General features: G+C 39.1%; 1 protein-coding gene and 1 pseudogene across 3 annotated transcripts in view; one reads left to right on the top strand and one right to left on the bottom strand.

Moving 5' to 3' along the window:
- The window catches only part of DERA (deoxyribose-phosphate aldolase), a 294,170-nt gene that overhangs the window by 224,489 nt on the left and 50,352 nt on the right, over positions 1 to 19,329 (bottom strand). For all 3 annotated transcript variants that reach the window (XR_010127771.1, XM_063672467.1, XM_054445157.2), the window contains exon 5: positions 18,308 to 18,442. Coding sequence is in view for 2 of the 3 variants with exons in the window: in XM_063672467.1 (XP_063528537.1) it covers positions 18,308 to 18,442 (135 nt within the window). In the remaining variant the exon portion in view is untranslated. The remainder of the gene's footprint in view (positions 1 to 18,307; positions 18,443 to 19,329) is intronic.
- Positions 8,627 to 9,388, top strand: LOC129009838 (prolyl hydroxylase EGLN3-like; annotated as a pseudogene).

The following is a 19,329-nucleotide window of genomic DNA, read 5'->3' as shown; positions in this document are numbered from 1 at the left end:
GATGGTCTCGATCTGATCTGGTAATCCGCCCGCCTCAGCATCCCTAAGTTCTGGGATTACAGGCGTGAGCCACCGTGCCCGGCCCATAGGAAGTAGTTTTATAATCATACGGAGTAAACCAAGCAGGAGGGAAACATTCACAATAAGGGTTGGGGTAAGCATTTCTTAAAGCTAAAATGAGAGTTCTATAATTCACAGGCTTACTAAAGTACATTTAAAACATGAAAAATTAGTCTCAGTTAAAACCACAAGAGTTATAACAGCCAAATAAAACTTGGCTTCTCAATCACAGAAAACATGAACTTGAAGCTCAGAAGTGAAAAATGAAGAGAAATGAAAGCAAATATTCTATTCCAAGATGCTCAGTCAGTTTAGAAAGTTTGTTACCACTGAGAGATGGTACCCACAGAAGGTTCAATAAAGAACAGATTATTTTCACAGATCCTTAGTAACATGCAGTTCTGAGTACTAGGGATGATCTGAGATGCCACACCACCTACCTTACCCTGCCCATCTACCTAACCTGGGAGAAAATCATCCTACTTATGCCTCCAATATGACAACCTGTGTAAGAATGTTAAAAATAGTAATAGACTATGTAGCAAAAAAAAAAATTACATTCTTTTAATTCAGAGAATGAATTGGATGGAATGACATTTCTTGAGTTATTGAATCTAAAAAAAGAAACTTGTTCTCTAAGAACAAGTGACAAGGAAAATCTTCTGATCTAAAAATCCAAGAACGCTAATCCAAGTTAACTTGTGATTTAATTAATGATTTTCTTCCACAAAACAGTGTTGTCATTAAAAGCAGGCTTTAGAGTCAGACAAATGCAGATTTAAAACCCAACTCCATCATTTCCTGTGGGACCTCAGGCAAGTTATTTCTGTCAGCATCAGCTCCATCCTTAAAGTGTCAATAGTATTTACTTCACAGGGTTACCAGGAATGAGAGAGAGATATACAAAGTACTTTGCACACTGCCTGACATGTTATAAGCACTCGAAAAGTTTAATTATTAAGTTCAGAATTCTAGTAAAATGAATTTCCACTAAGTGTTGCATTATAAAAGTCAAATCTTATTTCATGGCCTGACCCAGTTCCAGTAACCAAAGTTCTGTTGCATGGATTACTGCTTACAATTAGCGAGCCATCAGACAAGGCTGGAAAGTATTTTATTACAGCAGTTGTTAAAGTGAACTTTGGCCTGTAAAACAAATTCTTAAAACACTGATCACAACCATACTTGTGAACAAAAAAAACCATCCTTTTTCTAGAGTACTACCTTCTGATGCCAAGTGAATTTCTTGAAGTATAGTTAAAATTAACCAGGAAAACCAGAGGTATTTTATGATTCAGTCATTTGGAAGTTATACTTTTTAATCCATGATCCAAACAGAATGAATCGAAAGTGGTCACTTAGAGCATAACTAGATTTGCAAATATGCAACCAATGCCTTCTCATTCTTCAACTGCCAATTTCTAAAATCATTTTACTGGCCTATTTTACCACATAACAGGATCAAGTTTTTCTGAGAAAATATCTTAATCTTTAAGGTTCAACAGGTGGAAAGTTGTCATTTCTTTCTGTTACCATTCTGCCCAAAATATATCAGAACAATTAAATCAAAAGTTATACCAAACCTGGTCTTTTTAAAATGTGACCTGGGCTCTATCAAGTGATTGCTTCTACTCAGGCCTTTGAATCTTACAGAGTGAGGCAAATATGAAAGAATACTTAGATATTTTCTTTATTATTGTGGCATCAGCAATAGCAGGAGATCCAAAAGTCCAGTGTCCCAGGGGCCAGCCACCAGCCAACAGTGTGGTACCTGTGCTGGCCAGTAGAAGCAGCATCAGCAGTGGCCCTGGAACCAAGCTCTTCCTGTAGCACAATCTGATTGTGTTCTCTGCTCCTTATTCTCTCATGGTCCTGCTTTTTTTCCAAGCAAGGCTTCCTACTTATTCAGTGAGTTTCTTTATGTCTTCCTAATATAATAAATCCCCTTTCAGCTTCACTTAATCAGAATTGGTTTTCTTCATCTTCAACTCATGAATGTTTACTGAAGAAGTATAGTATTGTAGACAATAATGTGGGTTCTCCTGAGTATATGGATTTACACCCCAACTTTACTACTAGTTTATTGTTTGATTTGGGTAAGTTACTTAACTCTAAACCTGTCCCATGTTCCTCATTTACAAAATGGGAATGATAGAAGTATGCACACCTCATGGAGTTATTTTCAAACAGGTTAACACACACGAATAGATAAGGACAATATCCAGCACATTGTTCATGCTCAAGGAATGTCAGTTCCTGTTTTCAAAGCTGTTGGTGGCAGCAGTGATGGTGTTCCTGTTATTATTCAGTGCTTATCAGGCTCAGATTACAGAGGGACTTACAAAAGCAGAGGACACCATGATCTATGTTCCTTAAAGAACATAAAATAAAACCTCTTTGGGCCCCTAAAAAAACAGTCTGGGGGAAAAGTTTACTATATATCACAAACGAGTTTGTTTTTAAGCTAAGAACCCATGCTACTTTGAATAGCACAGACTCTTGAGATAAGACAGTTTTTGCTACTTGCTAGTTGTGTAAACATTTAGGAATTATTCAATTTCTCTAAGCCTAATTACTTAGGGAGGCTCAGTTTGCTCACATATTTTTGTGATGATTAAATAATATATGTCGCTAGAATAGAACCAGGCATTTAGAAGGCATTTAATCATTCAATACTAGCTTCCCCTATTTTCCCTTATACACTTCCAGAAACCCAAAAATAACTTTAACGAACAAAAAATAGCAAGCACTGCCTTAATACTTATGAAAGCACAACTAGAATTTGCCGATCTTACATATAAGAAAAAATAGACAACTTCACTCCAACACAAGCCATAGAAACCACAAAGCAGCATTATTAGTCTTCAGGTCGTTTTGAGGACTTTGACAGTACCATGATAGACACCTCAGAAACTAGATGAATGACATATGCTCATCAAAGTGGCTTGATGGCTGAAATGTAACCCAGTCAATCTCAAATTATGTCCTTTAACAAACTCAGCTGGCACTTTCCTTTCAATATAAATAAGCCAAACAATGGAAAAACGAATGAGCAGGTTTTCCCCTATGTTGGTAGGAAAGGACAATGGTGGGGTATGGAGTTACTGTAACTGCTGCTAGACCACACACGCAGAGGAAATTACAAGTGAAGCAATAAGTTCAACAGATGCCCTTTCCAAAAAATTTTTCATGAGGAATAATTACTCTAAAGGATGAGAAATCCCCTATGTTTTCAAAGCTTCTTCCCTCAAAAATGCTCAGGGTTCTCCACACGCTATTTAACCATCCATTGTGAGACAATTTGCAGTTACCTCCACACTTCCCATGTGAAGCATGAGATGTAGGCTGGGTGCGGTGGCTGACGCCTGTAATCCCAGCACTTTGGGAGGCCAAGGTGGGTGTATCACCTGAGGTCAGCAGTTCGAGACAAGTCTGGCCAACATGGTGAAACCCCGTCTCTACTAAAAAAAATGCAAAAAATTAGCCAGACATGGTGGCAGATGCCTGTAATCCCAGCTACTCTCTGGAGGCTGAGGCAGGAGAATCACTTGAACTTCGGAGGCGAAGGTTGCAGTGAGCTGAGATTGCGCCACTGCACTCCTGCCTAGGCAACAAGAGCAAAATTCCATCTCAAAAAAAAAAAAAAAAAAAAAAAAAAAGAAAGAAAAGTGAGATGTGGAGAGATAAATGACTTGCCCCAAATCTTATTGTGGGTCAGTTATAGAACAGAGAGGAGGAGTCATGTCTTCATACATGGAATAAAACTGTATTTCCTCAAAATTTTCTGCCTCTATCCCAGCACACACACACATGCATGCACATGTACACTCATTCTAATTACAACATATTCCCAGGGAAATACATTGCAGTGCTTCGAGCAACAGATTCGTCAAAACTCAGAACCTAGAGGGATGTCAACTCCGTTCTAGTTCAAACTACTCACTTGACAGATGGGCATTATAATCCTAGGACCTGGTTTTCATTCTTCTAGGGGAAAAAACTGCATAAAATGAAAAGTTCCAAGGTAATTCAGAAACATAAGATACTTAATTTTGTATAATACACTAAAAATGATCTCTAAATTGCTCTTTGTTCCAAGGTAATTCAGAAACATAAGATACTTAATTTTGTATAATACACTAAAAACGATCTCTAAATTGCTCTTTTAGCCCCCTGGATGGGAAGAAAACAAGGGTATGGTGCTACAGTAGAGTTCATATGTTTAAATCAGGACTTTTCAGCCCTTGCTTGGCCGCTGATTATTGGTGTTATTTGGGAAAGTTACTGAACCTCTCCAAGCTTCATTTTTCTCCTCAAGATTAGATAGGAGAGCTTTACTTTTACAGCTCAAACCTTTCTCAAATTCTGCCAATAAATATAAAAGTATTAAAATGGTTAGGAAGGTAATCATTTTTCCTTCAGATCTACCTTTGATAATAAGCACATGTAAAATGATGGTAAACGTTGACTTACTCTAAAAGTTTAAGCTGTTATAACTAAGATGAAAGAGCCTCTTGTTGATTTACAAAGATGATTCTGAACTCTATCTTTGGGAGCTCTCAACCACAGACAAGGGGGAGCAGGGATTTTCTAAGCCACACACTGCCAAGAAGGTAGAGAGAAACCTAGCCCCCATGTCACTGGGGCCTAGAGAAATTCTTGGCCTGCATGTTGCCACATCAGGGTGGAGGCAAGGTGAGGGGGACGTGCAGTCAGCTCTGGGGAAAGTGAAGGTCACCCTTACCAGCGAGGACTGAAAATTCTAGGGGTTGGGGAGGACTTGGCAAGTAGAACCAGGAAGACAACCAGCAGGTTCTAGAGATTGTCAAATACAAAGCGATTGATAAAATAGGTAAATATTGATAAAAAAGATGAATATACTAAAGATAATGGATAATGGGAGCAAGATTTCTCACTGACGAGAAGAAGGGGAATAAATATGGAAGGGGAAAGTAAGAATAAACCATGCAATGCTGGAGTGTAATAGAGGTTATAGTGTGAAGTTGTAAGTTCTAAGACAGACAGATTTATAGACTGACATATAAATAAACAAATATAAACGAATGTGTATTTCTATGTGTGTGCTGTGTATATGTGTATGTTCATGTATTTACTAGATCTGTCTGACAAGAGGGCCTAGAAACAATAACATCCCAATAGCAGTGAGTTATACCTAGCACGCAGATCTTGGTTTCTAAATACAATTAATCAATAAAAGGAGCAAGAGCTACTTGGAGAAATGACTGATTCCAAAGCTGGAGCAGACAAAGTCAAAGATACACCTGAAACATCTATTACAAGAAAGCAAGGAAGTTCTCAAAGAATGATGGGAACATAAAAAGGATAGAGGAGCCAGTTTGAAGCAGGTCCTGAAACCGCCTTTGCAAAATTATGACTGAGACAGTAAAAGAGATCTAACCTAACTGACTCCACCTTGTTTCTAACCTTTAAGCTGTCCTTGTTCCTTCCTGTGCACAGGCTGAACTAACTTTGGGAGGAACTTAGTTTATAGTTCATAGTTTAAAACATAGATAATAACAGCCCTTTCCCAAAACAAACCTCCTACTTGCCTGGGGACTAGACTGCCTTTGTAGAACTAACGAGTTAGCTACAAGATTAGAAATTATGGCTTAAGAGTCATGCAGCTAGGGGCTGCAAGATTCTCACCCTCCCTAAACTGCTCCTAAGATCAATGCTTGAGATATTTTGCAGACCCTGCACTTGATGGATCAGCTGGCACCACCCAGATCGATAAACTGGCTCATGGATTTTGTGGCCCCCTACCCAGAAACTAACTCAGCACAAGAGGACACGTTCAATTCCCTAGGATTCCATCTCCTAGTCAACCAGTCAGTACTCCTGGCTCACTGACTTCCTCCACCCACCGAGTTGTCCTTAAAAACTCTGATCCCCAAATGCTCAGGGAGACTGACTTGAGTAGTAATAAAACAAAACTCTGGTCTGCCACACAGCTGGCTCTGCGTGAATTACTCTTTCTCTACTGTAATTCCCCTGTCTTGAGAAACTGGCTCTGTGTAGGCAGCAGGCAAGGTGAACCCACTGAGCGGTTACACTCCCAATGGCCAAATCTGGGACTATTTGAGTATCAAAATAAATAATGATGGTAAAGGATTATAACCAACTGAGTAAAATAAGAATCAATGAGTTCTTACAAACAGGAAGGAAGGAAGGGAGGGAAGGAGAGAGAGAGGGAAGGAGAGAAAGAGAGGGAAGGAGAGAGAGAGAGGGAAGGAGAGAGGAAGGGAGGGAGGGAAGGACCTCAATACCACATCTGGCTTTGTAGGGTTCCATATCATGCCCAGATTTGGTAATGCCAACTCGTAAGTATAGAAGAAATGACAGAATTAGAAAATCAGAGTAATAGCGGAAAAATCATCAATGGATGCTAAAAGAGTGAATAAAAGTTAGATGAGGAAAAGGATATTAACATAGTCTCAAAATATCTCCATTCATAATCTGTATTAATTACTTATTAAAATGCAAAATACTTATTAATTTTACAATGGAGAAACTTGGCAGACACCATCTTTGCCAAGTAAAAAAAGGAACATCATCAATAATGGGACAAATTAACATCTTGTGACTCCTGAAATAATGCACTGAGAAGAACGGAGCAAAAGTTCTGTGGAATGCCTGCCAAAAATGTATAACCTGAATCTAATTGTGAGAAAATACCAAACAAACCCAAACTGAGGTATATTTTACAAAATAACAGGCCCGTAATCATCAAAGACAAGGAAAGACTGAGGACTGTTCTTAGTATTCTTAGGTTAAAGAATACTAAAGAGATATGAAACAACTGATCCTAGACCTAATAAAGAACACTATTGGGACAACCTGCAAAATCTGAACGATCTGTAGATTTAATGGCCTTATGGTTATCAATGTTAATTTCCTGATTTTGATGCAGTACTGTGGCTTGGTACAAGAGTGTCCTTGTCCTTGTCCTTGTTTTTAGGAAATACACACTGAAGTATTTAAGGGTAACAAGTGAACAGGTCTGCAACTTATTCCCAAATGGTTCAGAAAAATATGTATACAATACATAATTTATATATGTATGTACACACATCACAGAGGAAATAAGTCAAAAAAAGTAAACGGGATAGCACTTTATAACTGGGGAATCTCAGTGATAAAACTGTAGTTTTGTGTACCAATTTTACAACTTTTCTATAAGTTTAAAATTATTCAAAAATAAAAGTTAAAAAATAATTTGATATGTTTGTTGTAATTTAGCATCCAGATATTTTTCTTACAGGAGGGCTTTTTAGACTATCAATCACTCTATGGCTTCTATAACTTAAAAAAAAGTGATTATATATAGTACATATTATTCTGTAACATGGTTTTTTCCTTTAATATATCCTTGACATATTTCTATATTAATAAATATAGGTCTATGGAGCAATTATTATTAATGGCTACACAATATTCCATCACATGGACATAAAAAATTTATTCAATCATTTTCCTATTATTGGATACTTAAGGTTCCAGATTTTTTGCTATTATAAGTAATACTTCAGTAAATGTCCTTATAGTTAAATATTTGCAAACATCATGGCCTTATTCTCCAGAGCCTTTACTATTTTTTCTGCTTATATATTCACATGTAATATATGTCTGTTGTTAAAAATTCAAACATTACGAAAACTGGAAATTCTCTATTTAAAAAAAAAAGCAATTCTTGCCATGTACTAGAAAAATAATAATTTGGTAGGCTATTATCAAAGATGTCTGAGAAATGAAAATGGAATTCCAATACCACGAATGCAAATTAGTCAGAATAATGTAAAATTTAACAAAACACATACACCAGAGAAGTGGCTGGCATAGTGATGTCACATTAAAAACCTATTAATAATGTTTTGACTTATAATGAGGTTTTCGGGGGTAGTGAAAGTGGGTGTGCTAGAAACCCAGGACATATTACATTGCAGATGCTTAATCAATATAGTGGCACAACTAGCAGAAGAGTTGTCTCCTGTTTGTCTCCCCGCATCCCTCCTACTACTGCCACACTGAGAAGTAGAGGTCATAACCTGACCTCTGCCTGTCATTCCCAGCTGAAAAACAAGTGAGGCTGTGTCAGTGGAGTGCTCACTGACAGGAATCAGAGCACTTGGCCACACTGAGAAAGGCCTGTGTGCATCAGAGTGTGGATCCAAGGAGTGGAGAGGAGGGAAAGGGGTCAGATTGCATGTTTGAAACAGCATCCAAATCAGGTTGACAACTGGCCCTACCTTCTGCAATGCTGCCCCCGCACGCCAGCAGGAACTTGCATCTGTAGCATTTTAGTTTTCTTTATTGAAGATTAACTTGCAAGTCCAGCAGTAGATCGTGGAGTCCCGTGCCACTCCCACTGATCCCGGGACGCAGATCCCTTCTCCTGAGAGCTGTGAGCAACTTTCCCCTGTCCCCAGTACTGACTGCAGTGGCTCGGGACCATGGCCACACTCCCCACGCCTTGGCTTCACATCACATACATCGTTCCCTCTCTGGGTGCATGCTGGGGGTCCCCGACTTCTGCACTGTGCGTGAAATGCCCCTGGGACACATCATGAGGCAGGAATTGGAGAAAATTTCCCTAGAGTACATCATGCCCTGTCTGCAGGAGGTTAGCTTCTGCTACCCGCAAAACTTCCTGGGCAAGGAGGTGGTAGGCAACTGCATCCAGGAGCACATTAAGCAGCTGCATTGCAAGGGGGCCCTGCAGGACAGCCAGCTGGCTGGGATGTGTGCAGTGTCTCTAAAGGGTGAACTGTGGGGTGATCAGTTCACCCCACAGTTCTGGGAGAAACAAGAGGGGCTGCGAGGCCATTAGCTTCCTCCTGTCCCTCACTGACAGGCTGGTCCTCTAGTGCAGGAGCCGGTGGGAAAATACTATGTCAAGGAGAGGTCCAAGGCAATGGTGGCTTGCTAATTTAAAAATGGAATAGGTTACATTCATTATGTGGACAACCCCAACGATGGCTGCTGCATCACCTGCATCTACTATTTGAACAAGAATAGGGATACAAGGCTACACAGTGGGATCCTATGGCTATTTTCAGAGGAGAAATCGTTCATGGCAGATGTGGAGGCCATTTGTGAAAAATTGCTCTTCTGGTCAGATTGCAGGAACCCACACGAGGTGCTGTCTTCCTATGAGACCAGATGTGCTATACCGTTTGGTATTTTGATAATGAAGAAAGGACAGAAGCCAAAGAAATTCAGGAATTTAACTAGGAAACATCTGCCCTCACTGAAGACTGACTGTGCTCCAAAATCTGCCGGCCTTGTTCATTTTAGCAATGGTTCCTGAATTATCTTTAAGAGTTGAGATCCAGCCAGGTACAGTGGCTCACGCCTGTAATCCCAGCACTCTGGGAGGCCGAGGCAGGTGGATCACCTGAGGTCAGGAATTCAAGACCAGCCTGGCCAACATGGTGAAACCCCATCTCTATTAAAAATACAAAAAATTAGCCGGGCATGGTGGTGGACACCTGAAATTCCAGCTACTCGGGAGGCTGAGGCAGGAGAATCTCTTGAACCTGGGAGGCGGAGAATGCAGTGAGCCGAGATCGTGCCATTGCACTCCAGCCTGGGCAACAAGAAGGAAACTCCATCTCAAAAAAAAAAAAGAGTTGAGATCTAAAGATGGCCTCTTCAGTGACGAAAACCTCCCCATCCCTGTCTTACGTGTGGGACTTTGTGTTTTCTTGCCAAGACTGCATGGACCTTCAGATGCTCTCTCTGCCAGATGAACTCATTTGCTATTCCACTTCCAGAAATTCCAGCAGACATACCATTGGCCAGCAGTTTACCTGATAGATTTGGTAATGCTGGCTATCAAGACAAGAGCCTAGGAGCACAGGTGAGGAAAATAATCTTGTATTTTATGCATACTTCCTGATTTGAAAGGTTTGAAAAAGAACAACAATGGCAGATGCCACAGAAAGCCACCATGGAAGCCTTAAAACAGAAAACAGAAATTTGTGTCATCTGAACAATTTCCAGATGTTATTAATCCGGTGCTGTTGAAGTCTCTGGAGAATTATCACAACCTAATGACAACATTATTACCTCTATAAAGGGCTGCTGTCATAGTGATCAATCTGTAAATGTCCCATGGGGTAGACACTCCTTTTTCCAAGTCTTGCAACCTGGATTTTCTGCCTTGGCCCCATTTTGCTGAAAATAATGACTTTCTGAATAAAGATGGTAACACCATTTATTCTCTATTTTCTTATATTTATTTCTACTTCTTACCTGGAGAACCTAATCCCCAGAAGCTAAAACTAGACATTAGGTTTTTTCGTGTTGCTTTGGTGGAATGTTATCTGAATTTAAACCAAAGGAAAAATATCTACTTGGTAGTTTGGTGTCAACCTCTGAAAACAACACGGAAAGAACCAGGTCTACAGATACACAATGAACATGTGTACATCTTGAACAATCTGAAAGGGGAGATGGAGTTGGAAATGTGGGTGTACCTGTTTTTTTTTTTCAGTTTTCTTTTTTAATGAGCTCATTCTTAACATTATTTTAAAAAATAGAATGGTGTATTTTTAAAAAGGAAATGAAAATTTTAAAACCCTCAAAAAGCTAAAAACACATATAAATAAATAAATAAAATTAACTTTCTTCTCTCCAGGGTCCACCTGAAAGGAAAGTATCTTCTCAATTTTGAAGCAGCTGGCAATCTGCTAAGTATTCTGGAAGAGCACTGCTCTAGACATCAAAAACTCTGTCAATAAAACTTACATGTATAAAATTATGATTTAAGTAAGAATCCAAGCATTTAAAGACTGTTTCCTATCTAAAAGTCATAAAGTATATTTCCTTTTATATTTCCTGCTATTCAAAGGCACTTAAAAATAATTGTTAACGAACATATCTAAGCAATTATTTTTTGAATATCAGAAAGATGTTCAACACTGTGCAAGAATGGCCTGAAAATAACTCCAAAGATAATTATATGTACAGTAAAACACTTAATATAAAATTGTACAGCAACCTTTTAAACTAAAAAAGTCACAAAATGTTCAAGAACACAGTTTCATCCACCAAAGCAACTAATTAATCTTGCAAGACTAAGGCAGAGATGAGCTAACACATCAGATATTATACTAACCTATAAGAGATAAGATGCACATTTTTATCAATAGTATCTGAAGTTTTGAAGAATTGTAGCATAAAAATAAAAACCATAAAAGCATACAGTTGTCATAAGTATTTCCAGAATTTCTGTTATATACAACTCCCAAAACAGAGAAACCACAACTTATAGATCATGTAATTCCTCCCCAAAAAGTGTCTATAGATTTAGAGACTGCTTTTCTAATAAAATATGATTAACACTCTATAAAAGAAACATACCAATTTATTTTTGAGATGGTCTTTCTACCATCCTTCTTGTGTAAAAATCAGCAAATAAGAAAAATAGATTATTGCCCAGATTCAAGGTCTTTAGGATTCTCTTCATATAAGAAAATGAAAAATAATGTGACTTTGGTGCTGATATTTCATTCTCTTATCCTAAAATGTTTCATAGCCATGAGGTATGTACTTCACAGGCCAGATTTAAGAGAGCAATTCAGGGGTAAACAATTGAAGGAGATGAAAAGTGCATGAGGCTCTGGATACAGGAGACAAATGGTACTTCCAATTGCCCATTGAACGTAAGATGCTGCAGAATGTCAGACAATCCTAGCCACCTTTAGAACTACGTCTGCTGGTGCTCCAGTGTGGAATGAGTCTCCCAAAGCTAGTAAAGCCAGCTCCAGGTCCTCAGCTCATGGAGCTAGATTCCTGAACAAGGTGCAATCTGATAGCATTTCCCTGTCACTGGTAAATATATTAGGAAAATAGATGCAACAGAAAGACGTCATAAAAAAAGTAAAATGAACACCTCTGTATATTTACAGAGCATGGACAGTACTCAATTTTTAAAACCTGCTCAGTAAGATTTATGAGATGATGAACAACTTCTGGTGAATGTTTTCTTCAAAGAACTGTTTAAGGAATGCACCTTAGATGTCAACTTCAACACCACCATTAAGAAACATTGTATTACATGTACTAATCATGGGAATAATATTCGCTGAAAATGAAAATGCTAAACATAAAATCAAAGATCATTATAGCTCTAAAGGATTGTAAAAATCATTACGTCCTGTCCCTTCATTTGTAACATTTACATGGAAGCAGAGAGAACTGAAGTGTTTACCCAAGGTCTAGGTATAAATTATCAAAATCAAAAAGACTAAAACCCAAGTCTTTAGAGTTCCACTTTATTCACTTAACATATGTGCTATATGTCACTTCCCTTGACAACAGACCATCATCAGGGGCAGGAGGAGGGAGAAGGAGAAGGCAACATCGCAGCTGGCAAGGAGGGCTTCATCTGGGCCAAGCAACAGGATGATCATTTTACATACATTATCTAATTTCTTCCCTATTGTAACCCTGTGAAGTAGATGTCATTATCTCCATTTTACATAGAAGGAACAGAAAACACAGAGAAGAACCTGTCCAAGAGTAAACAGTAGAGCCAAGATACCAACCAAGATCTGTCTAATGCAAATATTCAGCTTTAAACTATTCCTGCTTTCGCAGTACTGTCCTCCCTTCTTGCCCCACAGTGCATTTGTTCTGGGTCTGACTGTGACACCACCAATGACTGGGTGGCCTGGCTGGCTGGCCGGGTGATGTCCCCACTTGGATGCTATCTTTATCACAGAGCACAGCCATCCCAGGGAGAGGAAAGTCTTCTTCTCTCAAGAGCACAGAAGTAGATGCACTTCTTAGCTAAATTCGCCAGAATAACACTTTATTCATCAAACTCTCCTGTTTACAGCTAACTACAGATCCAGGCTAAAGGCATAGAAACACACAGGAAATATGAGATGTACTAATTAATCAATTAATTAGTATTAGTAATAAAATAAAACATAAATATATGAATGTATTCAATTTATGAGTTTACATACATTGTTGTATGTAAATTCAACAATGCTTTCATTATCTGGCACCTAAAGTATATACAACTAAGAACTGGAATTATGTCAAAAAAAAAAAAAAAAAAAAAGAAGAAGAAAGAGTCCTCAGTTAGTACTTCTTAATAAGGACATGGGACTGGTGGGGAAGGAGAACAAAATCACCTGGAGGGATTTTCCCCATTTAGAAGCCTATTCCTCCCTCACATACACACCTCAATTCTTTTATCACAAATGCCCAGGGGGATATGCTAGATCCTGTCAGGAAAGCAGCTGGGGCAAATCATTTGAAAATGTTTGTCAGGTATTATAATTTTGAGAACCAACAATACGTGCCACACCCTACTGGGTTAAAACTATGTTGATAAGTGAGAAATGTAGTTGTCCACGTTTCCATGTCCAGCTGGACAGGAGTGACAGAAGGATTGGCAGGGAAGGACAGCGTGCCGTCATGAGCTCAACACGATCTGACAGTAAAAAGCTTAACCACTAAGGAGTAGGCAAAAAACCAGTAACAAATAAGAAGATACCTAAATCAAAAAGCACAAGATTCTGGACTGTGAGCTATGAGGCCAATCACATCTCAGAGATTCCACTGGCCCCTGAAAGCATCACTGTATTCTGGGATAATATAATCAGTAACGAAACAGTTTGGAATAATCAAGAAAAAATTAAATTCTATTTAATAAAAATTGTTAAGAAAGTCAGGGAAATGAAAATACTTTTTAATAGTTTTTTGTTTGTTTGTTTGTTTTGTTTTGTTTTGTTTTTTGAGACAGGGTCTCACTCTCTTGCTCAGGCTACTTTAGAAATAAATCTATTAGGCCAGGCACAGTGGCTTATGAGTGCAGTGGCACAATCATGGCTCACTGCAACCTCTGCCTCCCAGGCTCAAGAAATTCTCCCACATTCAAGGAATCCTCCCATCTCAGCCCCAACCCTGAGTAGCTGGGACTACAGGCGCATACCACCACACTGGGCTAATTTTCGCACTTTTTTTTTTTTTTTTTAATGTAGAGATGGGGTTTTGCTATGTTGCCCAGACTGGTCTTGAACTCCTGGGCTCAAGTGATCTGCCTGCCTCAGCCTCCCAGAGTGCTGGGATTACAGGCATAAGCCACTGTGCCCGGCCTAATAGATTTATTTCTAAAATAGCTAGATTTCTCTGATTTTGTCAAGGTTCAGTGATATTTAAATCTCTACTTATATGTAAATGATGGGTGAAATGCAACACAGTGTAGTGATACAACGGAATACGAGTTCTGGAGCATGTGGCCCTGGGTCCAGGTGGTCCTGGTGCTCAGGAGGTTTGGTTGTCTTTGCCATAAGGAATGTAACTGAAATCAGCAAGGACATGACGTTTCCAAAGGAAAGCACACCAAGGTTGTGGAAAAGTCACACTGGGACAGAATCTGAGAACCATGGACACTTCAGGGATGACAGAGGAGGTGCAGGAGCTTGCAGATGAGACGCAGGGGTAATCAGAAACAGAAAGGAAGACCTCAGGAATGTAGGCACCAAAGCTACAACAACAAAGTGTTACCAGAAGGAAGGAACAGTCTGCTGTGTCATAAGTTGCATGGTAACGCTGAATAAACAACTGGGGAGTATGCCCTGGACATAATGAGATGAGAGGTCATTAGTATATTAGTTTGAACTTCTCAAGACAAACAAATAAATATAACTCTTTGCAGAATTTTTTTTTTTTTTGAGAGGGAATCTCACTCTGTCCCTCAGGCTGCAGTGCAGTGGCGCAGTCTCGGCTCCCTGCAACCTCTGCCTCCCAGGTTCAAGCAATTCGCTCACCTCAGCCTCCAGAGTAGCTGGGATTACAGGCATGTGCCACCATGCCCAACGAATCTTTGTATTTTTAGTACAGACAGGGTTTTGCCATGTTGGCCAGGCTGGTCTCAAACTCCCGACCTCAAGTGAGGAGGACGCCCCACCCCCGAGCGTCGCTGCGGAACCAGAGCTTAGGGCGGCAGCAGAGCAAGAGGTGATGAGGCCTCCCAAAGTGCCCATTTCAGCCTCCCAAAGTGCTGGGATCACAGGTGTGAGCCACCGCATCGGGCCTTCTTTTCAGAATTTTAGTCATGAAGGGAAGAGAAGAAAGGAGGACGTTGCTGGGGATGAAGGAAAGGGAAAGCCGGCATGTGGGTTCTTTCATAAATGGCTAAGAAAAGCTTGAGTATGTCTAAATGCTTAATGGGAATGAGCTGGCAGAAAGGCTGACGACACAGGAGAAAGAATGCCCAATAGATAGAGCAGGGCTTCTGAAAATGCAGGGGGAGACGACAGCCACAGCACAGTGGAGGGAAGGAATTTAGGAGGAAGGAGCAAAGGAAGAAGCAAAGAAAAGCAGCCCTGATCCAAGCACCTGGAGGGAGCTCCTGTCTGATGATTTTATTTTCTCTGAGAAGTAGCAGGCAGTTCATATGCTAACAGTGAAGGAGCTTCAAGGAGGGTGGAAAAGTTAGAAATTTCAGGAAAGCGGACATTTTAAATGGTCACTAAGGAGAACCCAGAGAGGAATATGAGACCTCCCCCACCCCCAAACTCCAGTCTCCTCGAGTTCATACCCTAAACTGTGGACTCTCATGTCCATGAGAAATGGTTAGGACCACTCTGAAGGGCCAGGTTTAAAAAATGGGGTTCTTAATGAAAACACATGGACACAGGGAGGGGAACAACACACAGTGGGGCCTGTTGGGGGAGGGTGGAGGCAGGTAGTGCATTAGGGAAAACAGCTAATGCATGAGGCACTTAATACCTACCTAGGTGATGGGTTGATAGGTGCAGCAAACCACCATGGTACACATTTACCTATGTAACAAACCTGCACATTCTGCACATGTACCCCAGAACTTAAAAAATGAAATAAAATGGGGTTCTTTCTACTGTGCTTTACCAAGTATCCTACAAACCTCACTGCACAAGGGAGAGGGCCCTGGATTTAAAAATGCAATTGCTTGATAGACATTTCCATCCACAAATTCCAAGAAATTATTTTATGCTCATATTTTAATAAACAGCTAATATTAAAACATGACACTGAAAAATACAATATGTAATCAAATTGAGAATCAAAATTAAGACAAAATATTGCAGTGAAAAGTCCTAAGTCATTTCAGGTTTCTATTTAGAATTAAATTTCTAGTATTAAATGCTCCTTTTCAATTTGTTTGGGTCAAGAGGTTATTAACACCAGAAAAAGAGTTAATACAAAAGTATGGTCCAGGACAAAGACGTGTCATTATATTTTGCATAAACGCCTGTTATTGGAAAATTATCAGTTCTTAAAAATAACCAATCCTAGTTCATTAAGGGGCAGTCAATTACATCAAAACCCATCTCCTATTGTATTTTATTTTCCAATTAGTAGCATAATATAAACCATATTTCTATATCCACAACTGCTTAATAAAAGGTGTAAGTTATAATATAAACCCTATTTCTACATCTACAATTGCTTAATATATAAAGGACATATAGGTTTGTATACAACTAAATCACATAAAGTTTATTGCCAGATTTGTTTTAAATGCTATGCTTACTAACTTTTTCATTTTACTCTAGCCTTAAATCTTAGCGAAACCCGTGACTAAAAGCAGATAAGCAAAATTAATATATAGGAACAGAGATATCTATTTAAAATATGTCTTTTAAGAATGACTGTAATTGGCTAAAACACACACATGAACAATCATAAAACAGGAACACAAAATACAAAAAGATATTTGTGAACTGTCAAGAATTTAAACCTGGCAAGAATTATAAATGTTGATCAGCATTAACGGGGAACTTGGGGGGCAGTGGGGTGAAGGCAATGGAAATGGGAATGTACAGGAAAGTAGCTAATATTCCAAGCTAAAAACTCTATTTTCCAGCTTACTTGCAGCCAAGAATGGCCATGTCACTCAGCTCAGGCCAACGGGCAAAGGTGTAATAAACAAAGGTGTTGTGTGAGACTTGATGAGAAAAGCCTTTCTTTCCTATGGTCTAGGAGATGAGTGTAAGGTGCTGGAGATTCAGAAGCCATCTCAGACAATGAAGTGCCCTTGACATTAACAGCAGAGCCACATGCTTTGGAACTGGAATATAAACGTAGCCCGGGTCTCCAAGAACTTTGTGGAGCTGCCACACACCCCTGAAATACCTATCCCTGGACTTTATATAAGAGAATAAATACTGAGGGTTTAAACCACTGACTAAATGTTTGCTACTTCATAACCAAAAGCAATTCATAATTGACAATCAATGGAATTAGGCTTCACAAATAGACAAATAAAGGCTTTACAGATACAGATGGATAGAAAGAGTCACAGGAAAATACCCATGAGAAATAGGCAAGTCCGATAAGCAAGTTAAATAAGAGATAAAATCCTATCTCTTATTTAAACTTTAAGAGTGTGGGAATAGCCTCCGTAATTAGTATAAAATATGCCTTTTATTTGATATACACACATATAAAGAGACAACATATTATCCTGGCTTTAACTTGTGATTTCATTAAAAATTTTTGGTTAAACTATTTATTATAATGACTTTTTTGAAAGAGAGAATTTTACTTTTCTAGCTACCAATGACCTCATCTTTAGTATACAAAATATATTTAAGACAGAGGTAAAATCTATTTGATTCTTTAATATCTATTTAAAAAAACAAAAGCTTGTTGCTGGAAAGGGCAATGTCTTAGTGTATGCTGACGTGATAGTGAATCATTAATCTCATGACAGTCATCAGAGCTATGGCTAAGAATGCTAAAAGTAAAAATAAACTTAGTCAACTTAACAATCCCATACCTTCAAAGACTGCAGAAATTAACATAAAAAAGGGAAGTTTCCTCCCATATATTCAAATAAACTTTGCATAAAAGACTTGCCTGGAGTGAAGTATGTATTGAGTAACAAAACAGTATAGAATAGTAGTAACTTTTCCCTTCTAAAGAAAAAGCAGGTTGGTAAAATAAAATTGTTTTAAAAGTTATGAATCTATTGCATGGAAGTAATTATTCACCTAAGCACTCAAAAGGATCTGAAAAGTTCATGCAGGTAGGCAACTGCCTAGATTTATGAGGGGCACAAGGATGGGTAATCTTAGCCATGCTTTCTCCTAAACTCACCATTTGATCTACTAACTTGTCACCTAGAACAGTGACCTCTAAAACATACTACATCTTATCTCATCATCTGATTCACCAGGGAAGAATGGTGAAACTCTCTTAGGTAAGAGCATGCACCTACCTCCCCACTGGCCTGTCAGCACCAAGCTTCTGTTAATTACCACGTCGATTTCTGTAGCTCCATCTTCCACAGCCAGTCTGATCTCTTCTAATCGTGTCTTCAAATGAGTCTGTCCAGCTGGAAATCCAGTGGCCACTAATAGAGTTAAGAAAGGAAATGAAGAAAGAGGGAAGGAGGGAAGAAGGAAAGTAAGCAAGGTGGGGAGGGGAAAACAAATTTCAATTGCTCAGTAGTAGTTTATCAAAGAATTCCAAATCCCCAAACATCAGCATTTAAAGACCAATGCATTGACACTTAAGAACATCACTTATGCATAAGTGTGAAGAAATTGAATGTTCTCTCATATTAGTGTTAGGACAAATATCATTTTCTGGAAGACCTGAAATTAAGATGCTGCAGAGATGCTCATGAAGGTGGATTAAGTAACCAGCAAAACTGTTATCTTCATAGCGATAGCCATAAAATAGTAGTTGTAGCCCTGTCTTAATGAACACTAGTTATCTAGCACACTAGCTCTGGATCCAAATCTTGATCACATTAGCTATCTTGATTTACTCATTTACCCTTGATTTATCTTGATTAACTCTCTCATGAACCTCTTTAGCTGTGGTAAACAAACTGTCCTATGTGTTCCTCCCACTGCCTATGTTAAAAACAACCAGCCTGGCAGATGAGCATAAAGAAAAGAGAATGCAGGAGGAAAACACACCTAATTAGTCCACAAAATTGAGGCAGGGGCAGGGTTGGGAAGAGCAGAGCCAAGTGTAAATAAGAGGAAAATGAAAACACAAAACACAACTACACTCTTGAAAAATAGTAACATCTTTTACATGCACATCATTAACTCTCCATCCTTGTTTCTAAAAAAACCTGTCATGTTACCTTGATATTAAATTCCTTGGGGCTGGGCGTAGTGGCTCTTGCCTGTAATCCCAACATTTTGGGAGGTCAAGGTTAGTGGATCATCCGAGGTGAAGGGGTTGAGACTAGCATGGTCAACATGGTGAAACCCCATCTCTACT

The sequence above is a fragment of the Pongo pygmaeus genome, chromosome 10 (genome assembly GCF_028885625.2).
Source record: "Pongo pygmaeus isolate AG05252 chromosome 10, NHGRI_mPonPyg2-v2.0_pri, whole genome shotgun sequence".
Classification (NCBI taxonomy): Eukaryota; Metazoa; Chordata; class Mammalia; order Primates; family Hominidae; genus Pongo; species Pongo pygmaeus.
This window is presented reverse-complemented; position numbering and strand designations above follow the sequence as displayed.